At 45.0% G+C, this 20,378-nt stretch overlaps 1 protein-coding gene across 1 annotated transcript in view; it reads right to left on the reverse strand.

Moving 5' to 3' along the window:
• Positions 1-17,155, reverse strand: part of AMACR (alpha-methylacyl-CoA racemase) — a 30,578-nt gene extending 13,423 nt beyond the window's left edge. Inside the window, exons 1-4 of the mRNA XM_065406650.1 lie at positions 16,906-17,155; positions 9,736-9,879; positions 7,885-8,045; positions 614-800 (exon numbers count right to left, since the gene is read on the reverse strand). Of these exons, the coding sequence (XP_065262722.1) occupies positions 614-800; positions 7,885-8,045; positions 9,736-9,879; positions 16,906-17,155 (742 nt within the window). The remainder of the gene's footprint in view (positions 1-613; positions 801-7,884; positions 8,046-9,735; positions 9,880-16,905) is intronic.
• Between the last annotated feature and the right edge of the window lie 3,223 nt (positions 17,156-20,378).

The raw sequence follows: 20,378 nt of genomic DNA on the forward strand, positions 1-20,378 counted from the left end.
TATCATGGATTTTTAGAAAAACTTGCATATAGTATTTGCAAGACAGATTAATAGCGTGACAATCTGATGTCAGACACTACAAAGCTTTATGAAATTTGGCAGTAAAAGTTACTTTACAATAGCCAACTTGTTTTTAAAAATCCAATTTAACCTAAAAAGTCAAACGCTATTACGAACTATCTACACTGCAAGTGCATTTTAAAATAGCTTAATTAATTTATTTGAAAAATTGAAAGATATTTTTTAATTTGCAGTCTAGCCTAAAACATTGCATTCCACCCACAATGAGTTTTTAAAGCAGATTTATAATCCTTTGAGAATAGTGGTTTACAAAGAAATTGTTCAGTAGTTCAGTCACAAAACAACACAGTAGCACATCTCCAGAAGAAAATCTGTAATTAAAAATATATATTTAAAAAAGACCTACTCATTCAAAAAATAGTTACAAAAAATAGTTTATTGAAACTGGTTTCAAAAGGTGTCTTGCCTGTACAAAAAAACCAACATAATGGATTTCATGGAACAAATATCAAATGATAATGACTTCATTTCATTCAACCACTCTTGGCTGAGGAAAGGCACATGTATGAACCAACTGCTGAAAGTTACTTACCCTTTACTAGCTGCTCATAGAATTGGGGCTCAATGGCACCAACTGCCATGAATTTCCCATCTAGGGTCTTGTAGGTCTCATAAAAAGGTGCTCCGCTGTCCAGCAAGTTCTCCCCCCGAAGTCTATTCCAAAGGCCTAAATTTTGTGATTTCCACAGGAAAGAACTTAGATATGCTGCTCCTTCTACCTTAAAGATTTATTTAAAAACAAAAAAACAAACAAAAATTTTTTAGAGTTACTAGTGAAATCGCTGGCAATTCCTCACAAACAAGTATTCATAAATTTACAATTAAGGTTAGGATTTTGAATTGTAATATTCTCATAAGAGCAATCTTGCCTTTAAAATAATGTGTGTGATTTTTTTAAGTTTAAATGGAGTAATAAGGAGCCCTGAAAGATAATAAGACATATTAATATACTGAACAGATGAAGTTTCTTATTTTATCAAGCTCCTAGTGGTTCAAATAGCAAAGAAATGAGTTGTAAGGTAACAGGCCAAGCTCAGTGGCTCTACGGGACAGTGAGTGCCTCAGCACTTAACTAGCTGAGATAAGACTGCTTGCAGAAAATGAGAAGGAAGTCAAAAGATAAACACCTCTCTCTAGTTCTCAGTACCCAGAAAACTGAGATGCACATAGAGATCACTGTGTTAACCTGACTATTCTCCCACAGCTCTCTCTAATCTGTGGAGCTCCCTGTTCTCACCGGCGAGCACACTTTAGGAACCCTACAGGGTAGCAGAGATGGCGAGGGTGTTGACATATGGGTGTAGAGCTCCGAGCACTGATTACAGGAAACCAAAAGGTATGTTTGGTTTTGAGCATATTAAACTTATGTAAGAGGTACCCTAAAAGAAATGGAAAGGTATCAAGGGAATTGTTAGGAGTATGCCCTGTACCTTTAAGAGCAGAACACAGGATAGAGGAACTGGGCGAGAGAAAACCCAAGCAGTCTGAAGTCAGGTTCAACAGGTATGTAGCTAGGAGCACATGGGTCTCCTTTGTCTTACGTAATTCTGTTTTAGTTCTAGTAAAGCCTTACTTCTAAGAGTCTAGACTATACCTTCTTCTTACGAATCCACAAACAACACATGGTATCAGAGTGAGGTAGAAGAAAGGACAAAGCAGAGAGGACTGTGGTGAAGGAGTCACCTCGGAGATAAACTAAAAATCCCAAAGAATTGAAACTCTCAGGTAATGCAGCAGACTCCTGGTTGAGATTCAAACAGAGATTATATATATGCATGCATGCAAGCAAGCAGCTAGCTTTGGTGGGAAAGAAAACCAGCAGAAAATAGCAATCTTCTTAAACACTGCAGGACCTGAGGCACAGGAGTTGAAGGCGTGCATTAGACCAGGCCAAGAGAGTGAGTTATGGCCCAACTGTGCAGAAATTTATAGAATATTGCATACCTAAAAAGAGTAAACATTTGAAAGGTACATGTTTTATGTCAGAAGACAGAAGGAAGGAGAATTTGAAGAATTTCTAACAGAGCGGAAGCTAATGAGCCAAACTATGTATTAACAGATTCAGTTATAAGTAAGGCTGCGAGTTTGTCACGGAGGTCACAGATTCTGTGACTTTCCGTGACCTCTGTGACTTCTGCACAGCCGGTGAGCATGGCCCTGCGCCAGTCGCACCAGCCGCTGCTGGGGCAGTCTCAGGCCACCGCCCCTCTACCCCCAGCACCAGAGTTTGGGTGACGGAGGGGGCAGGCGCATGGGCACGGAACGGGGTGAAGCGAGCTCTAGGTGGCGCTTACCTGTGGGGCTCCCTGGAAGCGGCGACATCCCCCTTGCTCACCTCCTACCGGTAGGTGGAGGCATGACCAGGCAGCGCTGCGTGCTGCCTCTGCCTGCAGGCACCACCCCCGCAGCTCCCATTGGCTGCAGTTCCTGGCCAATGGGAGCTGCAAAGCTGGCACTCTGGGCGGAGGCAGCATGCAGAGTGGCCTGGCCACATCTCCGCCTAGTTGCTGAGCGAGGGGGATGTCACCGCTTCCGGGGAGGCGCGGAGCCATGTAGGGAGCCTGCCAGCCCCACCAGCCCCCCACCCCTCTGAGCACCAGTGGGGGTCCCAGTCCACCCACCCCCCCACAGCACCCGTGGTGCCCTCAGGCTGCCCCCTCCCACCAGATTTAGTCAGGGGTGTATAGTAGAAGTCATGGACAGGTCACGGGACGTGAATTTTTGTTTACTGCCCGTGACCTGTCGGTGACTTTTACTAAAAATACCCGTGACTAAAACAAAGCCTTAGTTATAAGGGATCAAAGTGTAATTAGAATCGTAGATCCAAAGCTGCAAAAAAGGCTATAGGAAGATTTGACTCTCACTTTGGATAAAGCAGTAAGACTGTGTCAGGCAGCTGATATTACTCTGAACAGAATAAAAAAAATGGAAGGAAAACAGGCCACTGCCACTCTGAATATAGTAACAAGAGAGAGAAAAAACTGGCAAGCAGTCACTCAATACAGAGCAAAAAAACAGAAGCATGAAAAAAATAAAGCACAAGAATTTGCAAGGGGCAGCTTCAAGGACTGCACAAGATGTGGACACAAACACAGGCCTCAACGATGCCCAGCTTTTGGTAAGCGCTGTAATATTTGTAAGAAATATAATCATTTTACCTACGTCTGCAGTCAGGATCAACAACTGCAGAAGAGGAAGCAAAGCGTGCATGCTGATGCCATAATCCAGGATGAGAGCAAAAACAGCAGCACAGAAGAGTTCTATCTAGAAACTGTATCTGAAGAGGAAGGAACAGATGAATGGATAATTTCTTTAGAGACTAATGGGACTCTAAAGGGCTGGTCCACACTAAGCCCCCAGTTCGAACTAAGATACGCAACTTCAGCTACGTGAATAACGTAGCTGAAGTCGAAGTATCTTAGTTCGAACTTAAAGGTACTTACCGCGGGTCCACACGCGGCAGGCAGGCTCCCCCGTCGACTCCGCCTATTCCTCTCGCGGAGCAGGATTACCAACGTCGACGGCGAGCACTTCCGGGATCGATTTATCGCGTCTAGACAAGACGCGATAAATCGATCCCAGAAGATCGATTGCTTGCCGCCGAACCAGCGGGTAAGTATAGACGTACCCCAATTAACCTACAAATTGGACACTGGCACTCAGGTAATTGTTTTTTCAGATATTAGCATTAAAAGGTTAAAGAAAAAAACAGGGAACATGGCAACTAAGGCTACGTCTTCACTACGGGGGGGGGGGTCGATTTAAGATACGCAAATTCAGCTACGCGAATAGCGTAGCTGAATTCGACGTATCGCAGCCGACTTACCCCGCTGTAGGGACGGTGGCAAAATCGACCTCTGCGGCTTCCTGTCGACGGCGCTTACTCCCACCTTCGCTGGTGGAGTAAGACCGTCGATTCGGGGATCGATTGTCGCGTCCCGACGGGACGTGATAAATCGATCCCCGAGAGGTCGATTTCTACCCGCCGATTCAGGCGGGTAGTGTAGACCTAACCTAACAGGCTAAACCGAAAGCTTATAATAGGGAACTCTTTCCTACTAGATGTACATGAGTACTAGAAGTGAAGGTAAAAGATCAAAAAGAATTGATATCCTTTGTAACTGTTAAAAGAAATAAAGCATCTTTAGCAGGTTTAAAGACATGCCAAGCCCTTGGGCTGATCCAAAGAGTGCATATGGTGGAGGAGATTGTGGAATCTCTAGGGAGGTTGTGGAATCTCCATCTCTGGAGATATTTAAGAGTAGGTTAGATAAATGTCTATCAGGGATGGTCTAGAAAGTATTTGGTCCTGCCATGCGGGCAGGGGACTGGACTCGATGACCTCTCGAGGTCCCTTCCAGTCCTAGAATCTATGAATCTATGAGATAAAGGACAGAGGAACAGTATCAGGATGTTTTTGAGGGTATAGGAAAATTTGCAACTGAATATAGAATTGAACTGCCAGAACCAAATTGTCCTATCATACAAGCCCCTAGAAATATTCCTCTAAGTATGAGGAAAAAAATCTCAAAAGAAGACCATGATCATTTAGTAACAAACAATGTAATTCAAAGAGCCTACAGAATAGGTGCACTCACTAGCAAACAGTAGGGGGAAAAAAAAAAAGAATGGAACACTGAGATTATGCCTGGATCCAGAGGAAGCATAACAACTATATCAAAAGAGAACACTTTCAGTTATATATCAGGGAAGACATTTGGGGGGATATGGCTGGTACAAAGTATTTTATTATATTAGATGCGTAATCCTGGCAGATTCCCTTAGATGAGAAGAGATCCAAATTATGTACTTTTATTACACCATATGGAAGATATCGCTTTCGCAGATTCCTGTTTCGTCTAAAATCTGCTTCAGAAATCTTTCATAGAACTGTGCAGCAAATATTTGAGGAAACTGAAGGCACAAAAGTCATATAGATGACATTTTCTTCCGGGGCAACACAACAGAGGAACATAATTACAGGTTAGAGAAAACAATGGACAGGGCTAGAGCAATAGGTCTAAAGCTAAGCAAATAAAAATGTAAATTCAGGCTCAGAGAAATAACCTATTTAGGAGAAAAGTTAACTTTATTGATCCTAGCAGAACACAAGCTATGACAAATATGCCACACCCAGAAAAGAAGAAGAAAGTACAGGGATTCACAGGAATTGTTAATTTTGTTGGTAAATTTATACCTAATTTGGCTGCACAAACCAGCAACCTCCATGCACTCACACAAAAGAACAGTCAATGGACAAGGGACACTAAACTGGACAAAGAGTTTGGCAACCTGAAACAACTGATTCTGAAATCCCCTGTGCTAAGGTATTTTGACCACAGGAGACTGACCAGCTTGTCCACTGATGCCTCCAAAGAAGGAATAGGGGCAAAATGACTACAAAAATATGACTACCATTGGAGACCAGTGGTAAATGCATCCAGGGCTCTTACAGAAGAAGAATGCCACTATGCCCAAACTGAAAAGAAACTTTAGCCCTAATGCATGGTTGTAAAATATTCCATGTGTTCATTTATGGAAGACCAATTGCTGCAGAAACAGACCATAAGCCTCTGATATCAATTGCAAAGAAGGGGTTAGTTGACACTCCTCCCACAGTATGATGACTGTTTTTCCAGCTCCAATTGTATGATTTAACAATTGTATATACACCAGGAAAAAAGTTGGTGGTAGTGGACACATTGTCCAGAACATTTGATAAAACTGTAGTAGAAAGAGAGGTGGAGTAAGACATACTGCATGTCAACCTGATTAAAAAAAAGAGTTTTCTTGTCTCAGAAAGGAAGCGGAATGAATTTGCTGAGGCTACAGCTAATGATGAGTCTTTACAGAGGTACTTAAAGCTATTTCCACAGGGTGGCCAGGACATTACATACCAAGTCCATATTTCCAGTTCAAAGCAGAACTGTCTGTTACTCTTAGCATATTGTTTACAGGAAACAGAATAGTAGTGCCCAAGATATAAAAAGCTGACAAGCTCACAAGAATACATGAAGGACAGATGGGCATGGAGAAATGTAAACGCAGAGCCAGAGAGATACTTTATCGGCTATAATGAGATATTCATTTGTAAATGAATAAAAAAAATAAAAATGTATTAAACATGTCAAAAATACCAACCTAAACAGAGAAAAGAACCTATGTTGATAAACAATGAACAGTTAAGGGCATGGTCTAAAGTTAGTGTGGATTTATTTACCTATGTAGCTAAAGACTATGTTTTGATTTTGGATTATTATTCTGATTAACTAGAGATTGTTATATTAGAAACTAGTACATCAGAATATGTGTTAATGCTCATAAAATCCATATTGTCCAGGCATGGAATCCCTGATAATGGTCAGCACTTTGATGGACGTGAATTTAAAACATTTGCTTGAGGGTATGGGTTTAACTACATAACTTCAAATCCCAGGTATTCTCAATCCAACAGTTTTGTAGAGAACAGTGTGAAAGTTGTTAAATGACTTTTGAAAAAGGCCGCTTGGCAGGAAGTTGAGAACAAGACTCCCTTCTGGCATAGACATGACAAACTAATCTATGAAAGACTGAAATGCTATGAAAAGTCATTGTGGGGACATGGGAGGAGGTTAAAAAACTATTTCCTCTTTTCCTCCTTAAGAAAATCCCACCACTTGAAAGAGTTCTTAATGTGATGCAAATGTCTGTATAACAAAATAAGTAATGGGCCCATTAAACAAAAGTAGGTTAAAATGAAGTGACAGTTCAAATATTGATAGGTTGTGGTATTAGATAGGTTTAAAAAAGAAAAATCTCTTTCCATGAGTCAGAGTTGGAAGTGGAACCAGACTCATGTGTCTCAGCTTATTATTTAACTGACTTTGCTGCTGCTGATGATGTATGTGTTGCATCAGCACTTTCCTATGTAATGTCTGTTCAAGTGAATGGAACATAATGAAACGTCCAAATGACACTACCCATTGTATTACAATATTTTTAAGAAAGGTCAAGTTTTAAACCTAAAGTGTACTGTGTTCCTTTTTAAAAAAGGAAAAAATTAATTTGAAAACACTATAATGGAGGGACCAATTGTGGCTCCATGGCTAAGGTTATCTTCTGTAAGGGGTTTAAAGTGGGACATACATTTTCAGTGAGAAATTTCAGTGTTCATTTTTAAGTCCTCTGAATTTTCTATGTAGATTTTGTTTGATTTCTTTTCATAATTTTTTTAAAATAAAGTGTTTGAAACTGATCTGTTGTTGAAATTCATCCATGGCAGTCTGACTTGTTCTTTGTTTTTGTTAACTGATATATTTTCAAAAGAAATTGTCTATCTAAACAAAAATTGGCAGACAGATAAAACTTTGATAGATTTGGTGCAACAAGCAGACTTTTTTAAAAGTAATTTTAAAGATGAAGGGTCATTTTTTGCCATTATGCATCATTTTGGATGCATGTGAGGCATAAAATCTTCGCATCATATACCACCTTCCAACACATCAAACTACCACACCATACATCTTCAAATAATCACATTGAGAGGAGGTAGTTTGTTAAAGGGGGTGTCAGACACTGGCATTCATGGGGCAGAGGTAAGGTTGTGGTCCATTTTCTGTGGTGTAAAGGAGTTAGGGCAGTGGCAAGGTGTGATAAGACATTTGCCTGTGGGTGAAGGAGCAAAGCTGTCCCATTAGGTGGCTTAACTTTTCATTTCCCTAACTCCCAGTGCTATGCCTTACCAACAACTTCATCCTTTTTCCCTTTTGTAGAGTTAGGGTTTAAAAACAGAAAACTAAAAATAAACAGATTTCAAAAACTTACCATACTTGCATCAACGACCTGCCCTTTGCCAGATTTTGTACGTTCATAGAGGGCCATAATTATACCCATTGCACACATGACACCTCCACCAGCAAAATCAGCCAGAAGATTTACTGGTGCATAAGGATTTTCATCTTTTCTACCAAGTTTCGACAGCACACCTGAAAAACAGTGCAAAAAACACAGACATTTAATCATAAAGTGTATGAACATTAATGTTAGAAAAATGAAAACTAAAGTTTCTTCAATTTATAAACCTTAACCAAGGTAACTATGGAATCCCCTACACGCCAAGAGAATCCTCAGCTAGCGGTTTAAGACAAAATTATGGCCCCTTTACACTGCAGCAGAGACAAAAAAAGGGCTGAAGCAGAGCCAAGGATCTGGCCATTGTTTTTATTTGGGAGGGAGCTTCTAGTTTGCTAGCCCTCTTTGCTCCGCTAAACAGCCCCCTTACCTTCATTTTGCTCTCTAGTTTCCCCCATAACCACTCTCTTCCCCCTCCTCCTGCCAATGGGGCAATGTGGAGTTTATCAGCCCTGCAGCAGAGCCACATTCCTCCTAAGCAGCATACAAATTCAATGCATCCTAAAACACTGCCTGGCACTGATGTATTGTTTAGGTAACTCACACACCAATGTGTGTTTTCTAAAGTGCACACAAGCGGACACATGATGTTAAGAACTCCACCGAGCTTAGGATGCACGCAGAAAGCTTTTCAATAACTAAAATCTGCCATTCAACAGTCCAACTGGTGTCATAGCACCAGTAGGTGAACATATTAAATCTAATTTGGACTTTCCAGGACAAGTCATTTTTGGGCTACAGCAAACCAAAAACCATAAGGAAAATTTCCAAGACATGAGATCACCTCATTTTCTGAGCAGTCACACCTCCCAAATGCCTTGTCTAATTTGCCTTAAACTTGGCAGAAATAATCTATCTGGCATGCCTGTGACATTTCAGGCAGATTGGTTTTATTTTAGAAAATAGACAGTTTGCCAAAAACTAGGATTATCATTTACTTTGGGATGTTCTGGCATCCCAAAAAAAAAAAAAGCAGTTTGAGAAATACTAAGGATCACATAAGAAGCGTACTGCTAGATCTGTAAACATTCCATATACTTGTCTGATATTTTTGCCAACAAACTCTGATAAAACTTGATTTGTGGAAAAAAGAGTTAATTGGTGCAAAACCATAGTTTACATTTTCTAATTCAAAGGACCCCCCCAAAAAAGTGTGTAAAAATACAGGTGTTGCTAGCTGAGGTTTTCTTCTTGCAATAGGCTGTCCAAGTTACAGTAACAGCTGCCAAGAACCACACAAAATGGTACTGATTAAACTGGATTTAGGAAGAAGAAAATTATTTTAGCAGGCAGTGTGGACTTTGTTCCACAGTCCAGCAATCCTGAAGTCAATAACATCACTTTGTTAGCTACTTTCCTCTGGGCTGGCATTCAACATAAGGATATGTACAGCACTCAGGCAAGACAAAGCTCACAAAGGGCCTGAATCCTGCAGCTTTCACATACTTCAATAATCCAGTCTCACACAAGTAAACCTATTGATTTGTAGTTTCATGGGACTAACCATGCAACGATTGCCCAGGTGAGTAAAGGTTGGGGGAATCAGGCCCAAAATGAAAAGATAAAACTAAAGATTATCATGAAAATTATATTTACCTTTAAAAAAAAGAAAAAAACTTTATCTAGGTTTTTCTTCTTTTATACTCTTTTACCAGAAGAAGATAACACTCGGGTAATTTAAACCACGTACACAAAGTACCTGCTAATACAATTCTTAATTAAAGCAAAAATAAAGTTAATCTAATAGGAATTTTTACAGCTTACCTGACAAAGCCAAATAATTGATGTCATGACCTGCAGACTTTGCATATATTCCTGACTGGCCAAATCCAGTAAGTCTAGCATAGATAAGTTTTGGATTTTCCTGTAGAAGGACCTTTGGACCAAGACCAAGTTTTTCCATGACACCTTAACAGTAAAATAAAATGTTTAATCCCAATCCAAACTTTTGCTTTTAATCTAGATTCAAAACAAACTTGATTTGAAATAAAAAAAACTGTAAAATGTATTAGTCATTATGAACTTGAATTACAGCTAACATGCTGATTAAGTTAAAAAAAAGCCTCAAGTACAATAGCCATATTAAAACATGAACTGCTAATATTTTACAAATTAATAATGTACTAAATTTATTTTATATGTTGAATGCACCAAATGTAAATTTAGTGTAAAAGTAGTTTAAATGCACTTTGTTTCTCCCCAATTTCAGACCCCTCATGACCATTCTGACCAACTTCCTCGGCTGTGGACCACTGAACATACTGTGGCATTTAATTTCAGAAAGGGGAACTATGCAAAAATGAGGAGGTTAATTAAACAGAAATTAAAAGGTACAGTGACTAGAGTGAAATCCCTGCAAGCTGCATGGACACTTTTCAAAGACACCATAATAGAGGCCCAACTTAAATGTAGACCCCAAATTAAAAAACACAGTAAAAGAACTAAAAAAGAGCCACCGTGGCTTAACAACCATGTAAAAGAAGCAATGAGAGATAAAAAGGTATATTTTAAAAAATGGAAGTCAAATCCTAGTGAGGTAAATAGAAAGGAGCATAAACACTGCCAAATTAAGTGTAAAAATGTAAGAAGAAAAGCCAAAAAGGAGTTTGAAGAACAGCTAGCCAAAAACTCAAAAAGTAATAACAAAATGTTTTTTAAGTACATCAGAAGCAGGAAGCCCACTAAACAACCAGTGGGGCCCCTGGACGATCAAGATACAAAAGGAGCACTTAAAGATGATAAAGTCATTCCAGAGAAACTAAATGAATTCTTTGCTTCAGTCTTCATGGCTGAGGATGTTAGGGAGACTCCCAAACCTGAGCCATCCTTTGTAGGTGACAAATCTGAGGAACTGTCACAGATTGAAGTTTCACTAGAGGAGGTTTTGGAATTAATTGATAAACTTAACAGTAACAAGTCACCGGGACCAGATGGCATTCACCCAAGAGTTCTGAAAGAACTCAAATGTGAAATTGCGGAACTATTAATTATGGTTTGTAACCTGTCCTTTAAATCAGCTTCTGTACCTATCTGACTGGAAGATACCTAATGTAACATCAATATTTAAAAAGGGCTCTAGAGGTGATCCTGGCAATTACAGATCGGTAAGTCTAACATCAATACCGGGCAAATTAGTTGAAACAATAGTAAAGAATAAAATTGTCAGACACATAGAAGAACATAACTTGTTGGGCAAACATCGACTTGGTTTCTGTAAAGGGAAATCATGTCTCACTAATCTATTAGAGTTCTTTGAAGGGGTCAACAAACATGTGGACAAGGGATATCCAGTGAACATAGTGTACTTACCGTATATACCTGTTCATAAGCCGAATTTTTTTAGTAAAAAAGGGAAGCACCAGAGAAGGGGGTCGGCTTATAAACGGGTATAGAGAGAGAGAGGTGGGACACAGCCCCTCCCCCCAACAGAGGGAGCAAGGAGAGGCAGCACAGCCAGCAGAGACAGAAGGGAAGAGGCGGGGCCAGAGTCTCTCAGCTTCTCCCCCCAGCCTCCGAAGCAGCTGCAACTCCAGGGCTGGCAGGCTGCAGCCGTGCTGCTCGGCCCCGCCCCCCAGAGCAGGCTGTGGCCACCCCGCCCAGCCCGCCGGAGCACACTGCGGCCGTGCTGCCCGGCCCAGCCCACTGGAACATGCTGCAGCCGCGCCGCCCAGTCTGGCCTGCCGGAGCAGGCTGCAGCCGCACTGCCCAGCCTGCCGGAGCAGCTCCAGCCAGGTCAGAGACATCCTCCCCTGGCCGTCCCCAGATAAGGTGGGAAGGGATGGCATGGGGTGATGTGGGGGGTGGTCACAGGGGTTACTCCCCTGACCCCTAGTTTCTTCCCCCCAAAAATTTCCCCACCAGTTGCTGCCCAGCCCATCAGGGTAAGCCGCTGGCGTGCCGGGACACTTTGTTTACTTAGGTTTACCTCCATGCCTGCGGACGCGAGGTAAACAAACCATTTCGGCCTGCCAGCAGCTTATCCCGATGGCCCGGGAGTCAAAATTTGCTGACCCCTGAATTATAGGGTCAGCTTATGAACGGGTCATAAAAATTTTCCATTTTTACGTATCCATCTTGGGGGGGCCGGTTTATAAACAAACCGGCTTATGATCGAGTATATACGGTAGATTTCCAGAAAGCCTTTGACAAGGTCCCTCACCAAAGGCTCTTACGTAAATTAAGTGGTCATGGGATAAGAGGGAAGATCCTTTCATGGATTGAGAACTGGTTAAAGGACAGGGAACAAAGGGTAGGAATAAATGGTAAATTCTCAGAACGGAGAGGGGTAACTAGTGGTGTTCCCCAAGGGTCAGTCCTAGGACCAATTCATAGCTGAATCAAAGAGACAGCTCCCAGGAGATCATGCACCATAGTAAAAAGAAAGAGGCAAACTTTACAAGGCTGAACCTCTGGACAACTTTCTCAGGACTGCTTCTGTCTCTTATCAGAATATAGCTCAATGACATTTTCCTTGCTTACCTGCCCAATATAATTCCCCTCTTTCCTTCAGTTTTGGCATAAGACACTCCATTTTATCCTTACGCTAGCCTAGCCATCTACTACTATTACTTTTTATCTATCATAAAAACAAGAGCAGACGAGGGCAATTATACACTCAGCAAATGATTTGCAGAAACTGTACAAAAAAAAGTTTCTTCTGTAGGTTCAAGCTCAAGAAACTTTTGCAAAATTAAATAAATGTAGGTTTGGTCAGTTTTAATGTACAGGGATGAAAAACTCTGTAAATTCACATTTTGAAAATTTTCCCTCCCTTTAGCGCCCGTCCACCCCCCCCCCCAAAAGTGTATTGTTTTTTGTTTGTTTTTTCCAGACGAAATGTTCAAGCTGTGTATAATTTGTAAAATGGACTTTTATCTGTGTTTAGCAAATTACAGCTAAACTTTGGTCAGAACTATGTCTGATAAACAGAGCTGACACTGCAGAGCAACACAATCTTATATGGAAGGGAAAGGAGAAATACTGGATTCTTAAAATTGCTTTCATACCTTCTTCCACATCACATTTTATGAATGGAAATTCCCCAAATTACCGGTAATCTATAAAATCACAACCCTATCATCCTTCAACTCCTTGAAGACCCAATTCTAGCATGACACTGACTGGAAAGTGTCAACTGGTAATGGCTAGGCAGAGAAGCAGAGAAATTTGCTGATATGTATGTATGTATTTAATAATATACACCGCTACCTCGATAAAACGCAACCCGATATAACACGAATTCGGATATAACGCAGTAAAGCAGTGCTCCGGGGGGCCAGGGCTGCGCACTCCGGTGGATCAAAGCAAGTTCAATATAACGCGGTTTCACCTATAATGCAGTAAGATTTTTTGGCTCCCGAGGACAGCGTTATATCGAGGTAGAGGTGTATATAATTATACAGATCTGGATCTTCAAATTTCCACCTGACCTGAAAGATGAACTCCACTGAATAACAGAAAATTCCTAAACAGACAAAAAGAAATCCACCCCCTTCCTGAAAAAATGAAATGTTGAGGTTCCATGACTGTATATTATAAATACAAATTGGATCCACCCACATGAAACCATACTGATGAAGCTTTGTATCTGCATAAATGCAGTTGAAGGATCAATGTCTCAGAATCTTAATCTGGAAATAACCAATCTTAGCTCTGTCAGTGTTAACTCAGGATTGTAAAGCACTTTCAACATGGAGACCTATTATGAAGTCAAAAACATACCCATTTATAGACCCCTTTACTACCACCGAAGTTATAATACAGCCTCACAAAACTGTTGTGAAAATTTACTAGACAAGGCACAAAATTTGCTTGCTCTTACCACGACAGACAGATTTTCAAAAGCCCAACTCCAACAGATATCACAAAGAAACTAACTGAAAGCCAATGGGATTTGGATGCCTAACTGCTCTTTGTGCCATTTAAAATCTCCCCATATATCACTTGGGCCCAAATCCTACAACTGGCTCTATGCCTGAAGATCCAAATCAGCATTGAGCCAATTTCAGGACCAGGTCCATGAGATGCATTATCTAGCTATAGAATTACAAGGAACCGCAGATGGAATTTTACCCTTAATGAGACACTAGTCTCAACTCATACTTGCACCCATATTTAAATTTTGTAACAACGTTTTTACAAAACCAAAGGGCAATAGAAATTTCCATTATATTAATTGTAAGATTCCAATTGAATTTGTCACTTTTAACTAAACAATCCCATGGAAACACAAACATTTCAACACAGAAAATGTGAAACTACAAATTAAAATGAAATTGGATTTATTGATTTCCACTGTACAGTCTATGAGAAAAAAAACACACAACACATCAAAACCCATATACTATAGAGAATACATAGAATACATAGAGAAAAAGCACACCAGATTTATGAAGGTCCCAGTTTTAATGCTCACAGGTGTTATTAGTAATGCAGATAAATGTGCTTTTTTACAATGATTGATGTTTAAAATGATATAGTGACCCTTTAGTCCTAAATCTGGTATGGCCAGAACACAGAACATAAGAATGGCCGTACTGGGTCAGACCAAAGGTCCATCTAGCCCAGCATCCTGTCTACCGACAGTGGCCAATGCCAGGTGCCCCAGAGAGAGTGAACCCAACAGGCAATGATCAAGTGATCTCTCTCCTGCCATCCATCTCCACCCTCTGACAAACAGAGGCTAGGAACACCATTCCTTACCCATCCTGGCTAATAACAGACTTAACCTCCATGAATTTATCCAGTTCTCTTTTAAACGCTGTTATAGTCCTAGCCTTCACAACCTCCTCAGGCAAGGAGTTCCACAAGTTGACTGTGCGCTGTGTGAAGAAGAACTTCCTTTTATTTGTTTTAAACCTGCTGCCCATTAATTTCATTTGGTGGCCCCTAGTTCTTATATTATGGGAACAAGTAAATAACTTTTCCTTATTCACCTTCTCCACACCGCTCATGATTTTATATACCTCTATCATATCCCCCCTTAGTCTCCTCTTTTCCAAGCTGAAAAGTCCTATCCTCTTTAATCTCTCCTCATATGGGACTCGTTTCAAACCCCTAATCATTTTAGTTGCCCTTTTCAGAACTTTTTCTAATGCCAGTATAACTTTTTTGAGATGAGGAGACCACATCTGTACACTGTATTCAAGATGTGGGCGTACCATGGATTTATATAAGGGCAATAAGATATTCTCTATCCCTTTTATAATGATTCCTAACATCCTGTATGCTTTTTAGACTGCTGCTGCATACTGCGTGGACGTCTTCAGAGAACTATCCACGATGACTCCAAGATCTCTTTCCTGATTAGTTATAGCTAAATTAGCCCCCATCATGTTGTCTGTATAGTTGGGGGTATTTTTTCCAATGTGCATTACTTTACATTTATCCACATTAAATTTAATTTGCCATTCTGTTGCCCAATCACTTAGTTTTGTGAGATCTTTTTGAAGTTCTTCACAGTCTGCTTTGGTCTTAACTATCTTCAGCAGTTTAGTATCATCCGTAAACTTTGCCACCTCACTTTTTACCCCTTTCTCCAGATCATTTATGAATAAGTTGAATAGGATTGGTCCTAGGACTGACCCTTGGGGGACACCACTTGTTTTACCCCTCTCCATTCTGAGAATTTACCATTTATTTCTACCCTTTCTTCCCTGCCTTTTAACCAGTTCTCAATCCATGAAAGGACCTTCCCTCTTATCCCAACACAGCACATGAATACTTCAGTGAATCCTTAATCTTTAATACAGAATTGCAGCCCTAAGGGAACAATAGGCATCAGCATGTGATATGCAACTTGAAGCTGAGACTCCTGCTAAAATTTGCCATATTTGTGGATCAAGGGCTTAGGAAAGAACAGAGCATGCTGGACCTGTTGTCTCCACAGAAACAGCACCTCCATATTAAAAACTAATGCCCCAGACATACAAAGCCTTACACGCTTGATAAACTGTACACACTGGGAGTACAAGTGTTTACGCCATTGAAAAGTGTAAGCATGTCTTTGCAGGGTCAAGGCCGAAGCACGCCACAATTTGCCCATTATACATCCATTGGGGTCATCCACGGGCTCCTGGACAATTGTCAAAGTTGTTTGAGGCTTAATGGGCCATTGTTTGGATAGGATACTTTAACCTTAAACTCTCTTCTGTGGGTTGCTGTGTCCCATAAATCTGGGTTTGCCCCATGGCATTTGCACCAACCACACTATTTTGCATCCAGCCAGGTGAGAGCTGTCATTCCCTGAGAGCAGATCTGATCTCCCAAGTGGGGCAACGCTATCTGACTACTGCCCTCTTTTCACCTGTCTTTCCTCCTCTATAGCAGCACCATCCCCAACTTTACCCCTGGCACCAAGCCCCCATTCTGCCTCTTCTCCCCTGCAGAGCACCCCCAGAATCTCTTCCCTGGCACAGCACCCCCATCTCTGATCCACCAGACACACCCAAGCTTTGCATCCTAGTACTCTTCAGTCAGCAGTACCCCTCCCCCAGCAGCACCCGAACCCCTGCCCCAAAACCCTGCACCCGGGTGCCCTCCCCCAGCAGCGCCCGAACCCCTGCCCCAAAACCCTGCACCCGGGTGCCCTCCCCCAGCAGCGCCCGAACCCCTGCCCCAAAACCCTGCACCCGGGTGCCCTCCCCCAGCAGCACCCGAACCCCTGCCCCAAAACCCTGCACCCAGGTGCCCTCCCCCAGCAGCACCCGAACCCCTACCCCAAAACCCTGCACCCGGGTGCCCTCCCCCAGCAGCACCCGAACCCCTGCCCCAAAACCCTGCACCCAGGGATCCTCCCCCCAAACCCTGCACCCAGGTGCCCTCCCCCAACAGCACCCGAACCCCTGCCCCCAGGTGCCCTCCCCTTGCCGGCGGCAGCCGCCCCCTTCCCTCCGCTCAGACCCTGCGGCGCCCGGGCCCAGGCCGGCCGCTCACCGTGGCGAAAGGGCTCCACGAGCACGTCCGCCCGCAGGCAGAGCCTCCTCAGCGCCGCCGCCCCGGCGCCCTGCTTCAGGTCGAGCGCCAGGGAGCGCTTGCCCCGGCCCTGCACGTCGGTGTTCATGGCCGAGCGGGGGGAGCGATCCACCCGCACCACCTGCGCCCCGAAGTCGGCCAGGATCATGCCGCAGAGCGGGGAGGGCGCCAGGCCCGCTAGCTCCAGCACCCGCACCCCGCTCAGGGCCATGGCTGCTCCTCGCTCCGCGGCCTCCTGCCGAGCGCCGAAACATCGAGCGGCCGCCGCGGCCCGGCCCCCTCCGGGCCAGAAACCCGGCGGTCAACGGCCCCGTCCGGCTCCCGCGTGGTCCCCTCCCCCAGCCAGGGACGGGCGAGGGGAGCCCTCAGCAGGGGGGTGGGAATGGGGACACTCAGCACCGGGACGGGGGGAGGGGTGGGAATGGGGACACTCAGACCAGGGACGGGGGGAGGGGTGGGAATGGGGACACTCAGCACCGGGACGGGAGGAGGGGTGGGAATGGGGACACTCAGACCAGGGATGGGGGGAGGGGTGGGAATGGGGACACTCAGCACAGGGACGGGGACACTCAGCACAGGGATGGAAGGGGGAGCAGGGCCCCTCAGCTCGGGGATGAGGGAAATGGGGACACTCAGCAGAAGGGGGAGCGACAGCACACAGAATGGGAGGTACAGGGCTCCAGGGAGCAGGGCCCCTTTCTATTGAAGCTGCTTCCATGGTTCCCCCCATGATGTAGTACTTTATGTATTGTATGACCTTTAAACCAGATTTTGTACTTTTGGATAATCTAAGCACTACACCCAGATGTACAGACACTCTTAACCCGTGTATTATATAATTTTAACATTAGCTTTAATAACATTTTTAAATCTGAGCCACTCTCACTCTTTGGTGTCTGTAGCGACAGTGCGGTCCTATGACCCAGGGCAGGCCCATTACAGGATTGAGAACATGGAGATCCCACACTCATGGGAGTTTTTAGAAAGATAAGTGTTGAGTTCTTTATGTTTGCCCTTTAGGTTCTGAGCTTTTCGGGTAAGTGGTGAGCCAGGATTTTTTTTTCTTTAGTAATGAGGACTAAGCCTTTTTTGAAAAAGGCCAAGATTCTCATGTAATCGTAGATAGATTACATGACCTAGATCAGTGGTTTTCAAACTGCAGGTCGCGACCCAGTACTGGGTTGCAGAATGTAAGGAACATGTAAGAGTCATGGCGCCTGTGGTCAGCACTGCTGACCAGGCTGTTAAAAGTCCCATTGGCAGTGCTGTCCGGCTAAGGCAGGCTAGTCCCTACCTGTTCTGACACCATGCTGAGCCCTGGAAGCGGCCAGCAGCAGGTCCGGCTCCTAGGCGGGGCAGCCACAGGGCTCCATGCGCTACCCCCACCCCGAGCATGAGCTCCACACTCCCATTGGCCGGAAACCAGCCAATGGAAGCTGGGGGTGGGGGTGTGCCTGCGGGCGAGAGCCACGTGGAGCTGCTTGCGTGCCTCCGCCTAGGAGCCAGACTTGCTGCTGGCTGCTTCTGGGGCGTAGCGCAGTCCACAGTGCCAGGACAGGCAGGAAGCCTGCCTTAGCACCACTGCTGACTGGGAGCCGCCTGAGGTAAGCCCGTGCCCCAATCCCTTACCCCAGCTCTGAGCCCCCCTGAAACCCAGAGCCAGGGCCAGCTCCAGGCACCAGCACAGCAAGCAGGTGCTTGGGGCGGCCAACGGAGAGGGGCGGCACATCCGGCTCTTCGGCGGCAATTCAGCGGCGGGTCCCTCAGTCCCTCTTGGAGGGAAGGACCTGCCGCCGAAGAATGAAGTGGCGGCGGTAGAGCTGCTGCCGAAGTGCCGCCAATCGTGGCTTCCCCCCCACCCCCGCTGCTTGGGGCGGCAAAAACGCTGGAGCCGGCCGTGCCCAGAGCCCCTTCCTGCACCCCAAACCCCTCATCCCTGGCCCTGCCTCACAGCCCTCACCCCTGCACCTCAATCCCCAGCCCTGAGCCCCTCCCACACCCCAAACGCCTCATCCCGAGCTCCGTTTGGGTCACGGGCATCAACAATTTTCTTCAACTGGGTCGCCAGAACAAAAGTTTTAAAACCACTGACCTAGATAATCACAAGCTTTGGCAATACTGTATCATTCCCATTTTATAGATGGCCCAGAGACAGAGGGCTTGCTACATGGCGAGTTAGGGCATAGCATCCAGGGTTTGACCTATTCTGCACAGGGTGCTGGCATGCGCACTGGCTTGCTGCATGGACCATACTACAATGCACTAAAAGTTACTGAGAGCAGGAGTATGTCAAAGTGCACAACAGAACTCTTCGGGCTGTTACTGCACAGCAGGCTAGAGCGCATAGCTTCACACCCTGGCAGGGCCGGTCTTTGGGATGGGCTGTAGGGGCCCCGCCCAGGTCGGCCCGCCCAAGGGGGCGCCGTGCGCAGGGTTTGGATTCCAACCTGACCTGCTGCCAAGAACCAGCTGGGCTGACGGAGGCGGCATGGCAGGCAGGGGAGCAGCAGCATGGGGACGGGGAGAGACCCGAGCTGCAGGGGGCAGTGGGACGACCAGCCATCGAGCCTCTGCCCTGTTTCACATGTGCAGCCGCTGCTGTTCCTGTTGACCCCTGCCCCCGTTCGTCCCTGGAGTCACTCCTGGCCCTGAGTGTCCTCCTGTCTGCTCTGCGGGGGGAGTGGGACAGGGGGCTGATGGCGGGGTGTCCCCCTCCCCTCCCACCTGTGTACCCGATTTCCACTAAGCTGGGGTGATGGTACAGTGGGAATCTGTGTGTGCTGCTGCCTCTCTGGGTCTGGATCTGCTGGCAGCTGCTTGTGTCTCAACAAGCCTAGTTCAGGCTCCTGACCCTGAGTGCTTTCTTAAAGAGACAGCGCACTCACTCACTCAGGCACATACACACTCCCCTCAACACAACACAACACACACTTCTTCACACAGTCCCCCCAACACACACACACCAGGGCTCCCTGCATTCAGGTCACTTCCCTACCTGGGCTGTGCTGAGGAATCAGGAGCTGCTGCTGGCCTGTCCTCCCCTTACACAGCCCGCAGGGAAAGTGACCTGGATGCAGGAAGCCCTGACATCACTCCTTGCTCCCCCCCCTCACCCCTCTCCCCTGGGCTGTGCCAGGCAGAGGAGCGAGCAGCAATGCCAGCTGCTTTGTGCATCCAGGTCAGTTTCCCCACATGGGGGGATGCAAAGGTTAGGAGCAAAGGGGGCACAGCGCAGGGGTTAGGGGCTCAGGAGGGAGGTACAAGGGCTAGGAGTGCAGGGGGCACAGTGCACGGGTTAGGGGCACAGGAGGGGGCAGGTGTTGCAGTGAAGGGGGCATGCATAGTGCAGGGATTAGGGGCGCAGGAGGGGAGTGCTGGGGTTGCGGTGAAGGGGCACACACTGCAGGGATTAGGGGCGCAGGAGTGGAGTGCAG

Source organism: Emys orbicularis, chromosome 6, assembly GCF_028017835.1.
Source record: "Emys orbicularis isolate rEmyOrb1 chromosome 6, rEmyOrb1.hap1, whole genome shotgun sequence".
NCBI lineage: Eukaryota > Metazoa > Chordata > Testudines > Emydidae > Emys > Emys orbicularis.